At 34.6% G+C, this 22,478-nt stretch overlaps 1 protein-coding gene across 1 annotated transcript; it reads left to right on the forward strand.

Moving 5' to 3' along the window:
* The first annotated feature begins 854 nt into the window (after positions 1–854).
* LOC111401587 (flavonoid 3'-monooxygenase) lies at positions 855–4,627 on the forward strand. Its single transcript, XM_023029392.1, has 3 exons — positions 855–1,402; positions 2,557–3,012; positions 3,891–4,627. Exons 1-3 carry the CDS (start codon positions 956–958, stop codon positions 4,530–4,532), a joined length of 1,545 nt encoding a protein of 514 aa, XP_022885160.1. The 5' UTR covers positions 855–955; the 3' UTR covers positions 4,533–4,627.
* The last annotated feature ends 17,851 nt before the right edge of the window (positions 4,628–22,478 follow it).

The raw sequence follows: 22,478 nt of genomic DNA on the forward strand, positions 1-22,478 counted from the left end.
TCAAAATTAATGAAATATGGGTTTGAAAGTTTATAGAAGTTCCGAGTTTTTAAAATTTGTGATTAAAATTAATTATTAATTTTTACATAAATTTTTATCAACTTTTTAAATTAAATTAAATCAGGGACTTATTGTGATTTGATTCGAAAGACTTCAAAGATTTGTGTAGAGCTTACGTTAGACTTGATAAGCTCTTAATAGCCTCATCAAGGCTTGTTTCATGACCCATATGTGATTTGTTGGAATATTTCTTGTAGTTTAAATTTTAATTGTTTAAGTGTTGTGATAGAAATCATTTTTTTTTTTTTTTTGGAGGTAAGGTGAAGTTTCGTCATTTTCTTGTATTAGTTTTGTACATCTGCATAGGAGAAAAATCATAATTGTCTACGTTTAAGTGTTATTTACTAATAGAGCTTCAGCGATATCAAATTTTTTTGTCACTTAAACTCGACGGGGGATGGAGTTAGCATTCAGGAAGTCCCTTCCATCGTCCATGTTGGTTTCGTCGAAATTTTTCTTCCTTACTTGAATTTCTAAATCAACCACTCCTAAAAATAAAAAAAAAATAAAAAAGAAAAAAAAAAGTAAGAAAATGTCGTGTTCTCTAGACCTAGTACTGACAATGTCTACTCTGGAATGCAGTCAATTATTTATGTCCTTTCAAATGGGTGAGTTTCATCAGACCACGTGTCTTACTATGTGCCACAATGTAACAAATCACAAGACTTGTCCTTATATATGTTATTTCATTCAAAATAAAATAAAATAGAGGAAAAAGTTAAAAGTAATTGTAGACCCCGCTGCCCGGCTTTCAAAACGTCCGCTTACCAACCAAGTAGGTACCATCTACCTCGCCATTCCCATTCAATTCTGCACGCTCTTGTGTCTTTTATATACACACTTCCAACTTCCACTCTCTCCACTCAGATCCTACAGCCAACTCCCAACTCCCACGATGACCTTAACCCTGATTTTATACACCTCAATCTTCGGTTTCCTCCTATACTCTTTACTTAACCACCTTCTCCTCCGCCGCTATCCAAAACCGCTACCGCCTGGCCCAAAACCATGGCCAATAATCGGAAACCTCCCCAACATGGGCCAGAAACCTCACCAATCCATCGCCGCCATGGCCCGAGTTTACGGCCCCCTCATGCATCTTAAAATGGGGTTCGTCCATGTGGTTGTCGCCGCCTCGGCAGGGGTAGCGGAGCAGTTTCTTAAGGTCCACGACGCCAAATTTTCCAGCCGGCCACCTAATTCTGGCGCCAAATACCTTGCTTATAACTATCAAGACCTGGTCTTTGCGCCCTATGGTCCACGGTGGCGCATGCTTCGTAAAATTTGCGCAGTTCATCTTTTCTCCGCCAAGGCTTTAGATGAATTCCGCCATGTTCGACAGGTAATTCTGCCTTTTTCATGAATGCATGCTAAATGTTGCTGTGCTTTTCACAAGTTTTTCGTGTTTGGCAAGGACAGTAAGGTAGACAATACTAAAGAAGCTAAGGTGTGTTTGGCTCGTTGTCTGTAAGCGTAAAAAAAATTTACTTAAAAATAAGCAATTTTAAAAATGAAGTCTTTATAGGACAAACCTCCTCCTATTTACATTCCTTGCCCTAGTTCCTTTCTTCTTGTTCATGGAATTTGTCGATAACATAATATTCATAGCCGTTGTAAACCTGCTAGTTATGTGGGACGTGTGACCCACTTCAAGTTGTTTAGGGTGGTTAGCATGAATTTTAATTTCGTTGGAATATTCAATCTCCGATTAGACAATACAAAACCCCTATTTGAGCTTCACTAAAACCTATTTTTGGGAAAAAAAAATATATTTTGAAATATTGATTTTTTTTTTTAAATGTGTGAGTATCAAAGAAGGCATATTTTTAAGTTTATGTGTAATATTATTTTATTAGAAATACTGATTACATTGTTCAATAAAAAATTTATTTTAAATAGTAAATTTTTGGAAAATGTATGATTAAAAAATAGAAAAATATTTTTCATTTCCGTGCTAAATGTTTTATTGTGTGAATGTATAATTGAAAATGTGTATGTAGAATAAAGAGTTTTAAAATAATGATTGTCAAATGGGTATTAAATAATAAATAATTATGAATTAGGCAACTCTAAATATTAATAAAATTAAGTAACGTTTGAGCGTGGAGGCTTTTGGTCATGAGTTCGATTCCCGTTAGTAACACTTTCGATCGAGCTTGTTGCACCGAATTATATGCGGATCCAATCACGATCCTATAATAAGAACAAAAGATCTTTCTCGATCACCTTTTGATAAAAAAAGATATTGCGGAGACAGGATTTTAAACTGTGACCTCAAGGATATGAGCCTTGCGTAGTGCGATTTACCTTGTTGACGTAGTCTGTTGACTATTGCGTCAATCATGGAGTTTACCTAGTGCGCACTCAAAGGATAGCAGCTGCGGATTCACTTGCCACAAAAAAAAAAAAATAATAATAATAATAATAATAATAATAATAATAAAGTAACGTGTCTACTACATTTTGTCAAGGTTGGGCTTATAGTTAACTTTGCAGGAAGAATTAGCTACTCTTGCACATGCCCTAGCTAGTGCAGGGCAGAAGACCCCTGTGAATTTAGCCCAATTACTCAACGTGTGCACCACCAACGCCATAGCTCGGGTGATGCTTGGGCGACGCGTGGTGGGTGACGGGAGTGGCGGTGGAGACGCCAAAGCGGATGAATTCAAATCAATGGTGGTGGAGATGATGACTCTTGCAGGTGTGTTCAACATTGGTGATTTTATCCCGGCCCTTGAAGGTTTAGACATTCAAGGGGTGGTCAAGAAAATGAAGAAACTTCATAAACGTTTTGACACTTTCTTGGGCAAAATTCTTGAGGAGCACCAGATCAACGACTCTCGTGGCTCGGATCGGAACGTGGACTTGTTGAGTGCGTTGATTGAGTTGAAAGATGATGAGCAGGGGGAGGAAGGGAGACTTACAGACACAGAAATCAAGGCTTTACTTTTGGTATTACTCTTTACTTTACTTTTAGGTAATTTTTGAAACGTAGGTTAAATTAAACGTGAATGGTTACAATTTATTAAAGAAGGAAACATGAGATGAAAATTTTTTTGTTTTAGCCCTCTTAGGTTAGATGTAATTTAAAAAATTAATAAAAAAATTAGTCAAAAATCAAAAATTAATTTTAATCGTGTATTTAATGTGATCCAGCACTTTTATCAACTTTTCAATCACTTATTTTTTCAATTTTACTAAAATATACAAAAATCAAAATTTTAACTACACCAAACAAAGTTATACTATCTAGTTTAGTTCAACGGATTGAACATACCGTAATCATTTTTTCGTTTTTAAGTAAAAAAAAAAAGGGGGGGAAAGTTAAGCCTCCATTTGAATAGGCTTATACATTTAGTTAAAATCAAATATTAATTTCTACTAAATATTTATAAATACCACTCATCAGTATTCTCACGTTTCGTGAGGATAATTATTATTATTACTCTTACTATTTATCTTTATAAATCATTTAATATATATTTATCAAAATGGAGGCTAAGTAATTTTTCTATTATTCATTAAAGCACCGACATTCAAAAAACGTTTTGAGATTAATTATTATTATTACTACTCTTACTATTTATCTTTATAAATCATTTATATATTTGTCGAAATGGAGTGAATTAATAATTTTAATTTATGAATATTTTCCTGGGCATTAGCACGCTTTTGTCATGATATCTTTTCTACTTTAGCATGACCCAATGCGTTTGATAGAGAAATCTATATTCGAACATGGAATTAGGTTTACGAAATGTGGTCCACAAAACATAGGACAAAGAGATGCATTTGGCTGCTACCTAACTAATGTGTGATTATAATTTCAGAACCTGTTTTCCGCTGGAACCGACACGTCTTCTAGTACGGTGGAATGGGCCATTGCGGAACTCCTTCGACACCCAGAAATATTGGCTCGAGCCCAAGAAGAGCTCGATTTAGTTGTAGGTAAGGATCGACTTGTGGCAGAAGCTGACCTACCCCAGTTGACATTCCTTCAAGCCATCATTAAGGAAATCTTTCGACTTCATCCTTCCACACCACTATCTCTTCCAAGAATGGCTAGTGAGAATTGTGAGATCAATGGCTACTTCATTCCAAAGGGCTCTACGCTTCTCGTTAACGTTTGGGCCATAGCTCGTGATCCAAACGTATGGGCCGACCCACTTGAGTTTCGTCCGGAACGATTTTTACCCGGTGGTGAAAAGCCTAACGTAGATGTTCGAGGTAATGATTTTGAAGTGATACCTTTTGGAGCCGGCCGTAGAATTTGTGCAGGATTGAGCTTGGGCCTGCGAATGGTGCAGCTAATGACTGCAACCTTAATCCATGCATTTGATTTCGAGTTACCGAACGGGATATCGGCTCGAGAGCTCGACATGGAGGAGGGTTATGGGCTGACCTTACAACGGGCCGCACCCTTGGTGGTGCATCCAAGGCGTAGGTTAGGACCTCATGTATTCAAGTTCTAAGTGTTTGGAAATTTGGCCGTGTGGCAGATTGTATTTCAGCACTTCTATTACAATCTAATGTAAGATATTCCAATAAACATTCATACTTCTGTTTATATGAACTCTAGTAAATTATTAGTATGAAACGAAAATTTCTGAAAAATGATTCTCAAATATATTTTAAAAATAGTTTCGTCATGTTTAATACGCCCAACTTGATAGAATCAAACTCGGCAGTACAATTTTTGTGACAGTTTTTTGGTTGATCATATTGAATCGTGCCTAGTTCATCTTGCTAAACATATTCCATTATTGAAAAATAGAGAAATTTTCTTAAGTTTTTGAATATATATATCAAACTCCTTAGAACACTTTAGTCCTGGGTTATGTTGCACTGGCAAGTGGGGGTTTACATAACCGCCGCAGGCTACTCACATACATAGGGTGGATGGGTGTTTGTGGGGTATTTTCTTAATGAGATGCGTCCCGCATGAGACTCACATCATGTGTGAGGCCCTGTACATGCCCTGTGAAATGAGATCTGTACACCACGCTTAATTCCTTTCTTTAATGATTGGATAGTTAGAATTGAAGGAAATTAATGAATCTGCAAATAGTATGCCCCCGTTTGGTCCTCATTCTTTTCAAATTTTAATGATTGAAATATTATTTTTTTGAAAAATATATAGTAGAAAAGGAATGAATTTTTTTTTAATTTGTGTGTAATATTATTTAATAAAAAATTGTGAGGTTGAAAGTAAGGAAAAAAAAAAGAAAAAGAATGAGAGCCTTATTGCTGTGAATTGAATTGAAGAGAAAAAGGGGACAGTTGGCGAAGTTTGATGTGACTTGTACGTAGTTATTGCTTACGGGTAACAATATCGTTAATTTATGTGACTTTTCAAACATCAACTATAAATGAATTATTAAATGTCGTATATGTGTTAGATATTCGATTCAACCTTGTTAAGTGATACTAGTCTGCGTCTCGTACATTGTACGAATTTTGTATTTATTTTAATTTTATTAGCGTAGAATTTATAGATTGTACAAAAAGTATTTGAAAATAAGAAATGTTTGTTTGATTCTCATCTTTTGATCGATTGTATATTTTATGTCACGATATTTATTTTTATTCTTATAATAAGTATAATGAATGTTATGATTGTATATATGTCAACGATAATTTATTTTTAATTATTTATTGTATTTTTTGTTTAGTGTAGATGAAGATATTTTTTTATCTGATATTGCAAATAAGTTGTAAATTGAATTTCGCAAAATGCTTTTCTTTAGCAACTTTGATTCGAGAGGTTATACTTGTAGTTCAAAAATAACACATACAGTTGTAAATTGAAAGATAATATCCACATACAAAAATATTTAAATAACAAATTCAGGTTCGCACGTAAAATAACTTGAAGTGACACTTATTGGATGGCCAGCTCCCTTGTTGGTGTAAGAATTAGAACCCTAATAGCAGGCTATTATTCGGACAATACAACAGTCTCTCCAAGGTTGGTAGGGCAAAAGAATTTGAAATTTTTTTTTTAATAAATTTTATTCGAAAGAGAAAAGAATTAAAAAGAAATTTAAATAAATTGATAAAAAAATCAATTATTTATAAAGTATAATTTTCAATTTTAATTAAATATTATTTATATATTCTTCACTTAATTATCATAACTTTATTTTATTTTTTACTTCTAAATAATTTTAAACGAATTTTTTTACTTATATAAGTAATTTTTACATATATTAGAAATATTTTTTGTTAATATATTTATTTTTAAATTTTTTTTACTAAAAGTGATATATATATATTTTACTTATAAAAATGGTCAACACGGAGTAAGGCAGGAGATATGAAAAGTTGCGTGTTACATAGATTCACATTGCCTCTCTTATACTATATATATAATATAATAATATAAGCAAATGAGTTGATTTGAAAAGGCGTGACCATAACGTATGAAAATGGATAACGAAAAAGTACAAAAAAAAATTAAATAATCATCTGTGCACGGAGACTACACTATATATAATTATTTTTTAATTCTTTTCTCTTCAATTTTTTTAACTAACAAATCACTTTTTCATTAAAACTGAAAAATTAAGTTTTATTTGGAAGAGAAAAGAATTAAAAAGAAAAAAATAATTGATTTTTTTAAGGAAAAAACGCATTTGTTAACACATACGTTTAATCTCCGTTTAACTATTTTCGATATTTACTTAGATCATTCGATGTCTCTACGATATAGTTCTCAAAATGAGTTTCGAGAGAATGTAAAATATTTATCAGTTCGACTATCGTACAATCGTCGATGAATTTTTAAAGTGAGCTTATTATCGAAAATTTCGAAATAGTAATAAAATAATTAATTTTTTTAAGAAAAACGACTTATTCGTATTTTTTAACACATACGTTTAATGTCCGTTTAACTATTTTTGATGTCTATTTAGATCATTCGATGTCTCTACGATATAGTTCTCAAAATGAGTTTCGAGAGAATGTAAAACATTTATCGATTCAACTATCGTACAATCGTAGATGAATTTTTAAAATTAGCTTGTTATCGAAAATTTCGAAATATAGTTTGAAAATCCCTACTTTAACGTCCCATAACATTTGCTATGATTGACCGTTTCACGCACCGTTAACAATATACAATACTATGTTGCGAGTACTTCAAAACGATATTAAGAATGTAATATTTCGATTTCATTTGATATCCCGTAACGAGCTTGAAAATGAACATAAAAACATAAGTATAAAAAAAAATCAATTTCTCTCATGGTCTCCGTGCACGAAGACCTCATGTCTCGTGCACGGAGGCTTCCTCTTATTTTTTTTCTTTTTTTTATTCATTTTTAAATAAAAGTCAATACTTTTTTATACTATATAAACTAACTACAATGATATATATATATATATTCAGTATTACTAAAAATATTACTATAAAATTAAATATTGTCTAAAATTATTCTCGTTTTTTCTTAAAAAATTAATTTATTATTATTATTTATTATTTTTTCGCAACATTTTTCTCAATACATCATTTTGCTCAAAAAAATTATGCGGTATGATGTAATCTTTTTTCAATTATTTAAAATTTCATTTTTTTCCAAGTGGGGAGCAAAAACGACGCGTTCCTCCGTGCATGGAGAAAAAAATTTCCGTCATACCACATAATTTTTTTGAGCAAAATGATGTAATCTCCGTTTAACTATTTTCGATATTTATTTAGATCATTCGATGCCTCTACGATTATGTTCTCAAAATGAGTTTCGAGAGAATGTAAAACATTTATCGATTCGACTATCGTACAATCATCGACGAATTTTTAAAGTTAGCTTGTTATCGAAAATTTCGAAATAGTAATAAAATAATTGATTTTTTTAAGGAAAAACGACTTATTCGTATTTTTTTCCACATACGTTTAATCTCCGTTTAACTATTTTCGATATCTATTTAGATCATTCGATATCTCTACGATATAGTTCTCAAAATGAGTTTCGAGAGAATGTAAAACATTTATCGATTCGACTATCATACAATTTTCGATGAATTTTTAAAGTTAACTTGTTATCGGAAATTTTGAAATATAGTTTGAAAATGCCTACTTTGACATCCTATAACATTTGCTATGATTGACCGTTTCACGCACTGTCAACGCCGTGCAATACTATGCCGCGAGTACTTCAAAACAATATTAAGAATGTAATATTTCGACTTCGTTTAATATCCCGTAATGAACTTGAAAATGAACACAAAAACATAAGTATAAAAAAAAAAAAAAAATTCTCTAAATTTTGTCTCCATGCACGGAGGCCCCAACAATAAATATATTTTTTTTTCTTTTCCCCTCCATGCACGGAGGAGTTTGCTCCATGCACGGGGAGATTACCTTCTTCTTTTTTTCTTTTTTTTTTTGCTGTGTAGTTTTAGTTATAATTTTTTTTTTCAATGTAATAATTCTCTTTAATTCTTTTCTCTTCAAATTTTTTACTTACAAGTAATATGTTGTAAAAAAAAATTTTCTGTAGCATATTATCTCTATCTTTTTTTTTAATATAAAAGTGATATTTTTCTTATATATCCCTACTATATATATCCATATCGGAGTGGGGAGGAATGAAAATTGCGTGTTGCAGTAAATTTGGAGGTAGTGTACAATAAAATAAAATATATATCAAGCAAACGACGTCGTTTTTGGCCCCCAAATTGAAAAAAAAAAAATGCTACGGTAAAGATGGATCAAGACACTGTTACTTTCTACAATGCCCTCAAATTCTCCTTTTTTATATAGTAGGGATATGTTGCATATTATTTTGATATTTGATTTACATAAAATTATCGTTTAATATGTTTCTTTATGACAATTGTTGGTTTGAGTACCAATCTTAAAATTCGATAGCTCGTTTCACCTTTTAGATATCGAATGGCTTGTTTGAGCATTAATTATATGCTATAATACCGTATTACGTTTTGAAGTTTTATCTTAATAGATTAATCTTACAAAAAGAAGTAATTTAAAGCTATTATGTATTTATATATTATTTTGAAATAGAAATGATGTACATTATATCATTAATATATACTCAATAAAGTAATTTTTCCGACAAAATAATTGTAAGGTAAATAGTCATTTTTGTCTGAAAATTGATGCTCCAACTCTAAGTGACTTTCTGAATTTTGCCAGTTATAATCAATAATGTTTTCAAAACCAATTCAAGTATTTACCTCAAAATGATAAAGGGTTTGAATTAGCAGTTTAAAAAATAAAAATAATTTTTTTTCTTTTAAAAAATGAGCTGACCAGTTCTTAGTTGGGTTATAAATTTAATTTTTTATTACGTACAGTTAAATCGACTTTTTTTTATGATTGAATAGACTAATTGTTGAGTTTGAACTCCAAAAGAAAATAATTTTATTGATATAAAATTACTTACACAATTTAATACAAACACAACACTAATAATATTAAACGGAGCAATAATTAATCTCATTTATCAATCGTGCGACGAACACCTGCGCGGTTGACACACATACACACAAGGGGGGAAATATTTTTTAATTCGACGCGGGATCCACACCTCGGCTGTGAGCGAGCGGTCATCCGTGGTGTCAACGCCGCGGGTCGTTTAGCATTTTTCCTCATTTATCTTTGCACACTTTCTCTCATCACTCATACAACCATAATGCACACAACTTCCTTGTATTTATAGATGTTAATGGATGGTTCTAGTATGACGGTGATGAAGCTAATCCTAATTTTAGATAAATCCATAAATGACGGTGGTGATAGTAATTGAATTCTTCTAGCATTTTCTAGGCATGGATGCATTCTAGATTTTTCCATTGCTTGATGATGAAAGTCACTTATTGCTCCTCGATTCTTCTAGCACGGCAGTAGGCAATTGTCAAGCAATTAGTTTCTTCTAGATTATTCTAAGAACGCTTGGATAAAGGAATTTGATTAGCAAGGAATCATCACCAATTTTCTAGAGAATTCTTGGAACTTCCTCATAGTCGGTGATGACCTTCACTAATTACGGTCTGTTTCAATAATATTGCACATAATTGAATGACTGAATTTAAAATTTTATTTCAACTGACTAACTTTTGGGATCTATTAGCTCAACAAACAAAAGCACCGACATAGAAGTTGATGATTTATGGCTAAGATAGGATTTATTTATGTGATATCAACATATGTCGGTCACTTGCTAATAGTATAATTATAGTTTACATATTATTATAGGCATTTGAGTGTCATAATTGGCTAGCAATTTAAGCCGACTCTCTTATAGCCAGGCATGCCCTAGTTCAAGCATTGTGATCTTGAACCTACCCAATTGAAAGGTAGAATAATGTTATCTGATAATAGAGCACCAGCTTAAGTGTCATGATATAAAAAACTCAATTAAAAGTGGAATCATACGATTTTATCATTTAATGTCACGCAAGTGCTAGGTAGATCAGCGTTCAACACATTGTACAGGCAATTTTTCAAATTTACGGATTGTGTTAGTCCATGAACGTGTCAATATTATAGGTCATTCATGACAGACTGATCAAAGACATTGATTTTTCTTCTTGAAAGTTTAATATAATTTAAAATTAAATTAATTTAAAAATTGAATATATTTAACAAGTGGGGCTTACTTGTTAAGTAACTTTCTTTGATAGACCTAATCTAATTCTTAGATAATTCAATGATATTAATGGAGCCGCTCCTCACCGAACACGAATTGTCTTGCGAGCCAAAATTTTTTTTTTTTTTTGTCATGTTTAATAGTTCAAATAATGAAGACCAAACGGGTGCTAAAATAGTTTTGTCGTGTTTAATGCGCCCAAAATGATAGAATCAAACTCGGCAGTACAATTTTTGTGACAGCGTTTTCGTTGATCATATTGAATCATGCCTAGTTCATCATCCTAAAAATATTCCATTAGTGAAAAATAGAGAAATTTTCTTAAGTTTTTGAAAAAAAATATCAAACTTCTTAGAACGTTACTGATATAAATCGTGGAGGTAGGGTGGGGTGGGGTGCGTGGGGTGGACTTGAGATCGTTAGAATTGAAAGAAATTAATGAATCTGCAGATAGTCATGGCTGTGAATTGAAGTGAAGAGATGAAAGGGACAGTCTGCGAAGCCTTGATGTGGCTTCTTGTTATTGCTTACGGGCGAGAACATCAACTTATGTGACTTTCCAAACATCTCTGAATGAATTATTAAATGTGGTATATGTGTTAGGTATTCGATTCGACCTTATTAAGTTAAATACATTGTATATTATTCTGGTATTTAATTTACGTCAAATTTATTGTTTAATATGTTTCTATATGACGGCCATTTATTTCAGCATCAATCTTAAAATTCGATAGCTCGTTTGTGTTTCTAGATAAATCAAATGGCTTGTTTGATCATTAATTATATGCTATAATACCATATTACATTTTGAAGTTTCATATTAAAATATCAATCTTATTAAGAGAAATAATTTAAGCTATTACGTTTTTATATATTGTTTTGAAATTGAATTGATGTAAAGTATATCATTAATATTGTGCTCAATAAGGTAATTTTTACGGCTAAATAATTGTACAGTAAGAAATATTGTGTCTGAAATTGATGCACCTACTCTAAGTGACTTTCTGAATTTTGCCAATTATACTCAATAACGTTTTCAAAACCAATTCAAGCATTTACCTCAAAATGATAAGGGGTTTGAATTAGCAGACAAAAAAAAATTTAAATAAATAAATAAAAATAATTTTTTCCTTTTTAAAAAATGAACTGACCAGTTCTTAATTGGATTATAAATTTAATTTTTTATTACATACGGTTGAATTGCCTTTTTTTTTTATTGAATAGACTAATTATGAGTGTCATAATTGGCTAACAATTTAAATCTACTCTCTTATAGCCAGGCATGCCCTGGTTCAAGCATTGTGATCTTGAACCTACTCATTTAAAAAGTAGAATAATGTTATCTAACATTATAGGTATTAGAGTTGTAATGCCTATAAATTATTATCCCATACTGGGCTATCTTATTGGACCCGAGAGAGGCCCATTAGAGTTGGGCCCCAAAGCCGAGGCTCTAAACAGGCCAATCGAAGCGCCACCGAGGCCCTAAGAAGTCCAGTCAAAACTCCTACCGAGGTGCCTATTATTATGCTTATATGATTACCTCCTTATTGGGCTTCAACTTCGACGCACCAACCCGATTGGCCCACTTCACTCACTCACTCACTCTCTCTCTCTCTCTCTCTCTCTCTCTCACACACACACACACACACACACATATATGGATTGATTTCACAAATTAGGATAGGTCTGAACTCTCTAACCAAATTCCTCGTCTCTCTACTATTGGACTCTATATATTTATCTTTGTCCGACTGTTGACTTGATCGTCGAAGTGCAAACGGTCGACGGACCTTTTTCTTGTCCGACCGCCTTTGCCTCTTAACGAGGTTCTACATGTGCAGGTTTTGAGGGGATGAGGCTGAGCATCTGTTGGAGCCATTTTTGGAGGTCAACAGATTGGCGCCGTCAGTGGGACATTGTACATTAACCGCGTTATACCACGTACAAAAAGGTCGCCAAAAAAATGGAATTTTTCGATCGATTCTCTACCAAGAAGCAAGACAGCAACCCAAAAAAGAGAAGAAATGACCACTGGCAAAAGGGTTGAAAAACCCACCATGAAAATGGTTGTTTTTGGCCAAAAATATAGCTACTGGAATCTGAAAAATTTCTTCAAAAAACGAAAACTACAGTTGAAATAAGTACAAATCCAACAGAAAAGGAAAAAGAGCAAGGACAGCAGCCGGAAAATGGAATTTCTTCGAGCAGCTTCTTTACCAAAAATGGAAGGAATCAACCACCAAAGGAAAGGGAAAAACGGCTATGAAAAATGGTCGCACCAAGTTACTATGAAAGAGTAACTATTTCCGACAAAAGGGTTGAGGAAACACGAGTTGAAAAATCCATTATGGAAAATAATTCTTGCCGAAGGAAGGAGTGAAAAACTCAACCATGAAATGGCTGGTTTGAAGTGGAGTTCTCTAGGAAAAAATCAGATTGGCAGACAACAACGAGATTCTATATATTCTCCACTTGCCGTCAATGATATTCACACTTTTCTTGCAAAAACCCAGCAGTAAATGAATGTGCAAACAACCACAAGAAAAAGCCACCATTTTCTTCAGTTAGTGGCAGACAAGGAAACAAAGGAAGAGAAAATATTTTATTTGATTTAATACAAATGAAAGACGAACCCAGCTCCAGGAAGAAGAAAAGATCAAAGGGAAAGCCATTACTTTTACACATACTTTGATTTAAAAACGTCTATGGTAAGTACCGTGTTTCAAGAAATGCTTTCTACCTCATTCTATTTTTGCCGACCATACTATGTTTCCAAACTATTTTTGCCCAACATGGCTTCCGGCAGCAACTCCTCACCCTATAAATGGGATTTCTTTGCCTTCGGCAATGACTGACAAGGTTGTCATTGGAGCACGGTTTCTCGATAGAAGAAAAGCTTAATGTACACATCCCTGTTTGATTCCCATTTTTGGGATAGAATGAATTATAGAATATTAATTTTTTGGAGAATGTGTGGTTAAAAGGTAAGAAAAAGTTTTTAAAATTCGTGTATAATTATTTTATAGAAGAATGTGTGGTTGAAAATGAGTTTAAAAAAATGGACCTCTTTTAAATATTCTTTATGGGCCTCTTTTTAAATATTCTTTTGCATTGGAACTTATTTAGCTGGAACTTATTTCTTTTTTATGGGCCTCTTTTTAAATATTCTTTTACATTGGACCCAATATTTTAAAATGTTCCATTTTGGGCTACCATCTCACTATGAAGAAATAAGTTGCAAACTTAATTGGGCCCACTACCCTATTTAACCTAATGAGTTTTAATTGAGCATATTGGATATTATTATTGTAGCTCCCAGGTTTGTTTTCCATGGGGTCTAAATCTTTGATTGGGGGACTTCACTGTCGAGGCACTATTGGTAAAAGGACTATTGCCATTTAATTCCTTTAAATTGGCTACTATTCAAATTATGGAAAATTGAGGATTTATCTTCCTTGGTCCGCATAACTCGGCTTGTGTAAGTAAATGGACCACTAGTATTCAACAAATACATAGCTCGGATCTCTCTTATTCAAATGCTTCTTTTGATCATCCTATATATTATCCAAGGCGAGGTTCGTGACCTCACATGTTCAAGGCTAAACTTGAGGACCTCGCATTGTGGAAGACGAGCCCTAAATCGTGAATGCATTATTGAGACAACATTATATAAAGCCCTCGTTCCTTGAATAAAGGAAGTGGTAGTAACTTGAAGTTCTTGTTCCTTGAATAAAGGAAGAGGTTTTTTTTTTCTTTTTTCTTTTTTCAAGTCTTTGTTCCTTAAGGGACGAGGCAAAAGGTCATACGTGTTCGTCCTTGCAAAAGGAGTATTTCCTGACCTAATTCGTGAGATGCTTGTTCCTCACGTCTCACTATCATTGAGCCGAGCTGTAAGAACTTGTCTATCTGAGGCCCGCTTATAAGACTCCGATAGTTTGACAGTTATTTGCGGGATGCCTGTTCTCCGCCTCGCCAGACGCTTATCCCTGGCTTCGTGAGATGTTCATTCCTCACGTCTCACTATCGTTGAGCCGAGCTGTAAGACCTTGTCCATCTGAGGCCCGCTTATAAGACTCCAATATTTTGAGGGCTATTCGTGGGAAATTTATTCCCTGCCTCGCCAGATGCTTATCCTTGGCTTCGTGAGATGCTCATTGCTCCCATCTCACTATCGTTGAGCTGAGCTGTAAGACCTTGTCTATCCGAGGCTCGCTCATAAGACTTCAATAGTTCGAGAGCTATTCGCGGGATGTTTATTACCTGCCTCGCCAGATGCTTATCCCTGGCTTCGTGAGATGCTCATTCCTCACGTCTCACTATCGTTGAGCCGAGTTGTAAGACCTTGTCTATCTGAAGCTAGCTTATAAGACTCCGATAGTTCGACAGTTATTTGTGAGATGCCTATTTTTCGCCTCGCCAGATGCTTATCCCTGGCTTCGCGAGATGCTCAATCCTCACGTCTCACAATCGTTGAGCGTTGAGCCGAGCTGTAAGACCTTGTCTATTCGAGACCAGCTTATAAGACTCCGATAGTTAGATTGTTCACCAGATGTTTATCCCTGGCTTCGCGAGATGTCTATCCAAGGCTCCCTTATAAGACTCCGATAGTTTGATGGCTACTCGCGGGATGTTTATTCCCTGCCTCGCCAGATGCTTATCCTTAGCTTCGTGAGATGCTCATTGCTCCCGTCTCACTATCGTTGAGTTGAGCTATAAGACCTTGGCTATCCAAGGCTCGCTCATAAGACTCCAAAAGTTCGAGGGCTATTCGCTGGATATCTATTCCCTGCCTCGCCGGATGCTTATCCTTGGCTTTGTGAGATGCTCATTCCTCACGTCTCACTATCGTTGAGCCGAGCTTTAAGACCTTGTCTATCCGAAGCTAGCTTATAAGACTCCGATAGTTCGACAGTTATTTGGGAGATGCCTATTTTCCGCCTCGCCAGATGCTTATCCTTGGCTTCGTGAGATGCTCATTCCTCACGTCTCACTATCGTTAAGCGTTAAGCCAAGCTGTAAGACCTTGTCTATCCGAGACCAGCTTATAAGACTCTGATAGTTCGACTGTTCACCAGATGTTTATCCCTTGCTTCGCGAGATGTCTATTCTTCGCTTCTCACTTTTGTCGAGCTTAGCTCTAAGTCATCGTCTATTCGAGGCCAGCTTATGAGACTCCGATAGTTCGACTGTTCACCATATGTTTATCCCTGGCTTCGCGAGATGTATATTCCTCGCTCAATATCGTCGAGCTTAGCTCTAAGTCCTCGTTTATCCGAGGCCAGCTTATAAGACTCCGATAGTTTGACTGTTCGTCAAATGTTTATCCCTGGCTTCACGAGATGTCTATTTGTTGATCACTATCGTCGAGCTTAACTCTAAGTCCTCATCTATTCGAGGCCAGCTTATAAGACTCCGATAGTTCAATAGTTCGCCGGATATTTATCTCTGGCTTCGCGAAATGTCTTTTCCCCCCTTCTCACTATCGTCGAGATTAGCTCTAAATCCTCGTCATTCGAAGGCAAGTCACTAAGACTCCGATAGTTTAAGAGTTATTCGCAGGACGTCTATCCCCCGCCTTACCAGATGCTGTCCACGGCTTTACAAAGCTTCAACTCTCCCGACGCGGAGTCCCCTGTGGGTCATCCTCTCGATCGCAGTGTTGCAAAAGCTTTACAAAGGTTCAATCATCTCCCACATGGTCGCAGATGAGCTTTTCCATCAGCTTTATAAAGCTTCAACCCTCCTGATACGGAGTCCCATGTGGATCATCACCTCCGTCGCAACGTTGCAAAAGTTTTACAAAGTTTCAAGCCATCTCCCAAGTGTCGTTCCCTATGGTCAGCGCATTGGTCATAGATGAGCTCTGCCATCAGCTTTACAAAGCTTCAACCCTTCCGATGTGGAGTCCCCTTTGGGTCATCGCCTTGGTCGCAGCGTTGCAAAAACTTTACAAAGCTTCAGCCATCTCTCGTATCGATCACAGATGAGCTTTTCTACCAGTTTTACAAAGTTTCAACCCTCCCGATGCGGAATCCCCTATAGGTCATTGCCTCGATCGCAGCGTTGCAAAAGCTTTACAAAGCTTCAGTCATCTCTCGAGTGTTGTCCCCCGTGGGTTAGCGTCTTGGTCAAAGATGAGTCCCGACATTTAGCTTCACAAGCTTCAGCTTGAGCATTGTCCCATCTGGGTCAATGCCTCGATCGAAGATGAGCCCCGACCTTCAGTTTCACAAGCTTTAGCCGTCTCCTGTGCCGCGTCCCCTGTGGTCAGCGCTTTGGTAGAGACAGTTGAACCTACAATTGCAGCAGCAACCATACAATCAGTTGATCTTAAAAAGTCCACGACTGATAGAAATATCCATCAATGAACTTGGGGGCTACTGTTACCCCCATAAATTATCATCCCATACTGGGCCATCTTATTGGACTCGGGCGAGGCCCATTAGAGTTGGGCCCCAAAGCCGAGGCCCTAAGAAGTCCAGCCGAAACTCCTACCAAGATGCCTATTATTATGCTTATATGATCACCTCCTTATTGGGCTTGAACTTCAGCCCACCAACCCGATTGGCCCATTTCACTCATATATTTATATATATGGATTGATTTCACAAATTGGGGTAGGTTTGAACTCTCTAGCCAAATCCCCCATTTCTCTACTATTGTACTCTATATATTTATCTTCGTTCGGCGTTAACTTGACAATCGGAGTGCAAACGGTGGCCGGACTTTTTTCTCGTCCGACTGCCTTTGCCTCTTAATGAGGTCTTATATGTGCAGGTTTCGAGGGGATGAGGTTGATCATCTGTTGGAGCCGTTTTTAGAGGTCAACAAGAGTATCAATCTAAATATCATGATATAAAAACTCAATTAAATGTGGAATTATATAATTTATTTAATTGTGCTTATCATTTAATACCACTCTAATGCTAGATAAACTAGTGTTCAACACATTGCCTAGACAATATTTCAAATCTACGGACTGTTTTATTCCTTGAACATGTCAATGTTACAGGCTGGTCAAGAAAGACCGGTCAAAGACATCGATTTTATTTATTTTTTGCTTGATAAGTTTAAAATTAAGTTAATTTAAAAAAAATTGAATATTTTCTTGATAAGCTTGCAAATTACATAGTCAAATTGGTTAGAACATGTAAAAATATTTTACAAGTGGAGCTTACTTGTTACAATAACTTTCTTTAATTGACATAAACTAACTTTAGACTAATTTAATGATACCAGCACGGTGAACATGCGTTGTACGTTATTTGGTTAATGTTAAATATAAATGTATGTAAATTAATTTGAAGGAAATTTATTTGTAAACGTGAATGATATCTATAAGTTGGTTTAAATTGAATTACTTTTTGTCTATTTTTTTTTTTAATATAATGTTGATTCTTGATAAGAATATTTGATATTCATTTAAATTTATGCCTATTTTCCTTCGACCATTAACAAACACAAATAACCGCATCCAATTCACTACATGAACATACAGGAAATCTAGATATAATTTGTCATAATATATGAAATCAAGGTTTAACTTTTAAACTCCTCTCTCCTTCCTTCCCTCCCTCCCTCACCACCACCACAACCCAACTTAGCCAACAAATAAATAAATAATAAAAAAAGAAAAGCAATCGACGGAAAATTAAATTAGCAACTCTAGTTTAAGATACATAATTTTTCATTTATCAAGAAACTTTCATTCTGAGGAAAAAAATCAATACATGAACTATTAAATGCAAAACAGAAATTAATCAGCATAAAATATGTGAAAAATCGAACAATTACTAATGTCGAATAAGAGGAAGAAGACATTTGAGAGCCGTTGGCCAAAATTTGAAATTTAGCAACTTAAACACGAAGAACCCACAAACCAAATTACTTTTTTATATAACAATACAAACATCTCAAATTAAATGGTATAACACACATCTGATGAGAATTGGTACTCCAGTAGAACTCCAAAAGTTTTCAAGAAGCTTTAACATGAAAAGGGAATGAAGTTGAGAGAGAGAGAGAGAGAACAAGAGATAACTAATTTAGATTTGGGTTTGAGTTTATATAGGAGTGAGAACTCAAGTGTCTGAGAACGACAAAAGGTAAAGAGATGAAGCATAGAATGAAGGAAAGTTGTTCAAGTTGTATGTGAAGATGGATGATGTGATGATTTCATGCACTCCCAGAAAGATGTAGGTTTACGATTTCATATTTGAAAAAATAAGGAAAAAAAATTGAAATTTAGAGTTCAGCCCTGAGCATTTACCAAGCATGTCCATAATGAGGTCTCAAATAACGAGAGACGTGTAAGAAGCATCTGAAAAAATGTTAGCATCTAATAAACTCATCGACATAGATGAAAAAAGAGAATTTTCTTGAAAGGGATTGATGATAAAGCAGGATTAGAGGCATTAAATGTTTGTGATTGGGCCATTGAATTAAACTCAATGGAGTATATTAAGCTTTGACACCATACACATAAGGGAGAAAATATAAGAATGGCTACAATCATATTGACGTAAATTACAAGTTTATACACATTAACTGTTAGCTAAACTAACCAAAAAAATGTCAGGAATAATGGTAAAAATTAAACATTGCAAAAGAAATCTGAAAATTAATAACTTAATCACCATACATCGTTATCAGACGGAGTCGAGAGGCAGCATTGAATATAAAATTGTAATGTAAAAGGAAATAATGGTTCCAAGAGAACTCCTAATTTTAATATAGAAGTTATCTACCAAAACATAGCTGCGCTAGATAAGTATGGGACATTCTTTGTTGCATTGACTAGGCGATCAAAAAGTAGTGCAAGTTGTTACACAAAAAATTATATACTTATCATCGTCTCTTAATTTTTTCTTGGCATATTCATCTTCTTTTCCAATACTTCCCAGCTTCATACATTAGTTAAGGGAACAATGAGTATGTTATTTTGTCAAAATCTAAAGTACAAAAAATTATAAAACTGTCACTGTCTCTTAATCATTTTCTTGGCATATTATTCTTCTTTCTCAATATTTTCTTGCTTCATATATTAATTAAGGAAATACTGAGTTTTTTATTTTGTCAAAGATCGAAAGTACAATTAAAATTCTATTTTGATGTAAATAAATGCAAATATACGAAGTGGTGATTTCAACAAAATAAATAAATAAATAAATAAATAAAACCTACACCAAATAATGTAAATACAATATAGATAACATTCATTACTACTCTTTATTATTTGAGTCGCATATACAAAATATGGGTGAAGAATAAATTCTAATATGCAACCAGTCAACCAACCACCAAGCATGATGATAAGCATAGTAATGATAATTAGAATTCGAAAATATGCTGACATTGGTGTATAATTATCAACATGCATCCTCTATATATCATTAGGAATCTAATAGTAAAATCTTTAAACACGAGTTTCATTGTTTTTCTTCTTTAAGCTAAGCATTTCTGTTATGTAAAATATTAAACTCATAAGTCGAGTCTCCACTGTTTAGAAACTAAAACCTCCATTCTATGAAAATAAAATCCTGTCTATTAGCTGTGTGAAAGAAATAACAAAATATAATGTGATTTAAACAATTTGTCCAGCACTTCTTACACAAATAAGCAGCAAATATGAATTTTTACCTTTTTGGGCCAGCCCACAATTTTCCAGAAGGCCTCCTGGGCTTCTTAAGCTCCCGGTTAGGTGGCTTTCTAGGCTATGTCCTTTTGTCATCAACTTTTGGTGGTCACCCTTGCCGCTTTGCCACAGAGACATATCCAATATGCAAAAATGGAGCCATCGTTGTTGAAAGTGCTACAGGGAATGTGCTGACCGCACCTCAACATAGCCTAAGAAACAGGGTGATTGCGCACGACAAACAACGCAATTGAGAATAAACTGATAACTGCAAGCATTTTCAAGACTTGAGAAGAAGGATTCCATAATATCTCAAACCTCTATTTGTTGTTTTTGTCCCAAAAGTTGAAGCCTCCATTAGATCCAGATGTTGCAAATGTGTGATATATCTAAGAGAAGGCATATAGTATGAGATCCAAGTCATTAATAAATAAAACATGAATTCTATCGAATTTTTAGCACAATAACATAAAATTCTTTTAGCATTAAGCTCATAATTTAGGAAGCAGTCAATGAGAATAATTAGGAAGCAACAATCTCTTAACATAAAAGATAAAGGCTGTAATGATTAAATAAATTTTTAGAAGTTGGAGATGATTAAAAATTTGTAAACCTCATATACGTAAGCATACTAATAACCTCGAATTTAAGACTTGTATCTTTAACAATTTAGTAACGTAATAGTTCATAACTACTTAAAATATCGGATTGGAAAACAAACAGATAAAATCAAGGGAAAAACTATTTTCAGACCCACCATTCTTGATGTTATCACAAATTAGCAAGCTCGATTGATCCACACAACAAGAAAAATAGAATGATTCTCCATGTAACAAGAGGCAGTTATGAGATTCTACCTCATTATTTTCTTCTCATTTGTTGATCTCATGAAATGTTGAAAATGCACAACAAAATTCTGCTTTTATTTTGATTATAAAACTTAACAAGGTGCCATCTTCAGATAGTGCCTTGAAAAAAAAAAAAAAAAGAAAGAAAGAAAGAAAGAAGGAAAACTCTAGTTTGGGATATTCCATGTTCTTTCAAGATTGTCTTCCCATGTAACAAGCTAAGCTCAACATTAAATTTAATGAAGAGCTGAAAAACTTTATTTCACTGTCTTCAGAGCATTGTTAATGATCAATTTTAGGTCAAGGTAGACATAGGTAAGCCCAAACTTACCCACAATAGTGCCTATCAAAATGATTGGCCATGAAAGTTTTAGCACCGCACTCAGCGTTGGGACACTCCTTGCACAACCTCTGGACCTTGCCTAAGTCATCGACCTCGTAGATCTAGATGACGACGAGCTTTACCTTCTCGTGCTTGTGCTCGATCTTCTTTCACTTGATGTATGTTTTCTTCTCGCGCTTCTTAGCGCCGCCACGGAAATGGAGTACGAAATGAAGGGTAATGTTGTAGATAGCAATGATGCATCCATCTTCTAAATGCTTTCCAACGAAGACGAGGCGATGCTGGTCCAGCGAGATATCTTTCCTATCATGGATATTGGCTTTGACATTTTCGATGGTATCAAAGGACTCCACCTCCAGAGTAATGGTTTTTCCCGTTAGGGTTTTCACGAAGTTATCACAGGAACAAATATAGGTATAGCATTTTGAATGAAAAGAATTGGGGAAATCCTCGGGACAATATCGTTATGGTTGACGACGGGAGGTTTCAACACGTATCCAAAGTGTACAATGCCTACAGTTTGGCTCTTTTATATTACAGTGGTTAATGGGATGAGCCGCTCCTCATCGAACACAGTTGTCTCGCGAGCCAAAACACGATGCGCTACATTATTGCTGCAAAAGCAGCAATGGATTAGACGAGCAACATGTATACGAGTGTCATCTTATCACTGTGAATCTCAATAGTAATGGCTACATAATATCTGAACTTTGAATATTTTTTTTGCTCATTTCCCACAATATTTTTTGGCTTTCTTAATCTTATTAATTTCGAAATATTATTTGATTTCACATTTTAATCTCTTTTCCATTTTTTTGTTTATTTACCCATTTTTACGTAATGACTAGTTTATCATTCTCTTCATCCATTGAAATATTAACAGTTTCTTCAATACTAAAAATAAGTTTTTCATCTACGGATAATTACCAATGGATACAATCCATATGTAATCAGATTCGAATTATCTGTTAGGGTCCGTT

Source organism: Olea europaea, chromosome 10 (assembly GCF_002742605.1).
Source record: "Olea europaea var. sylvestris chromosome 10, O_europaea_v1, whole genome shotgun sequence".
In the NCBI taxonomy this organism is placed as follows: Eukaryota; Viridiplantae; Streptophyta; class Magnoliopsida; order Lamiales; family Oleaceae; genus Olea; species Olea europaea.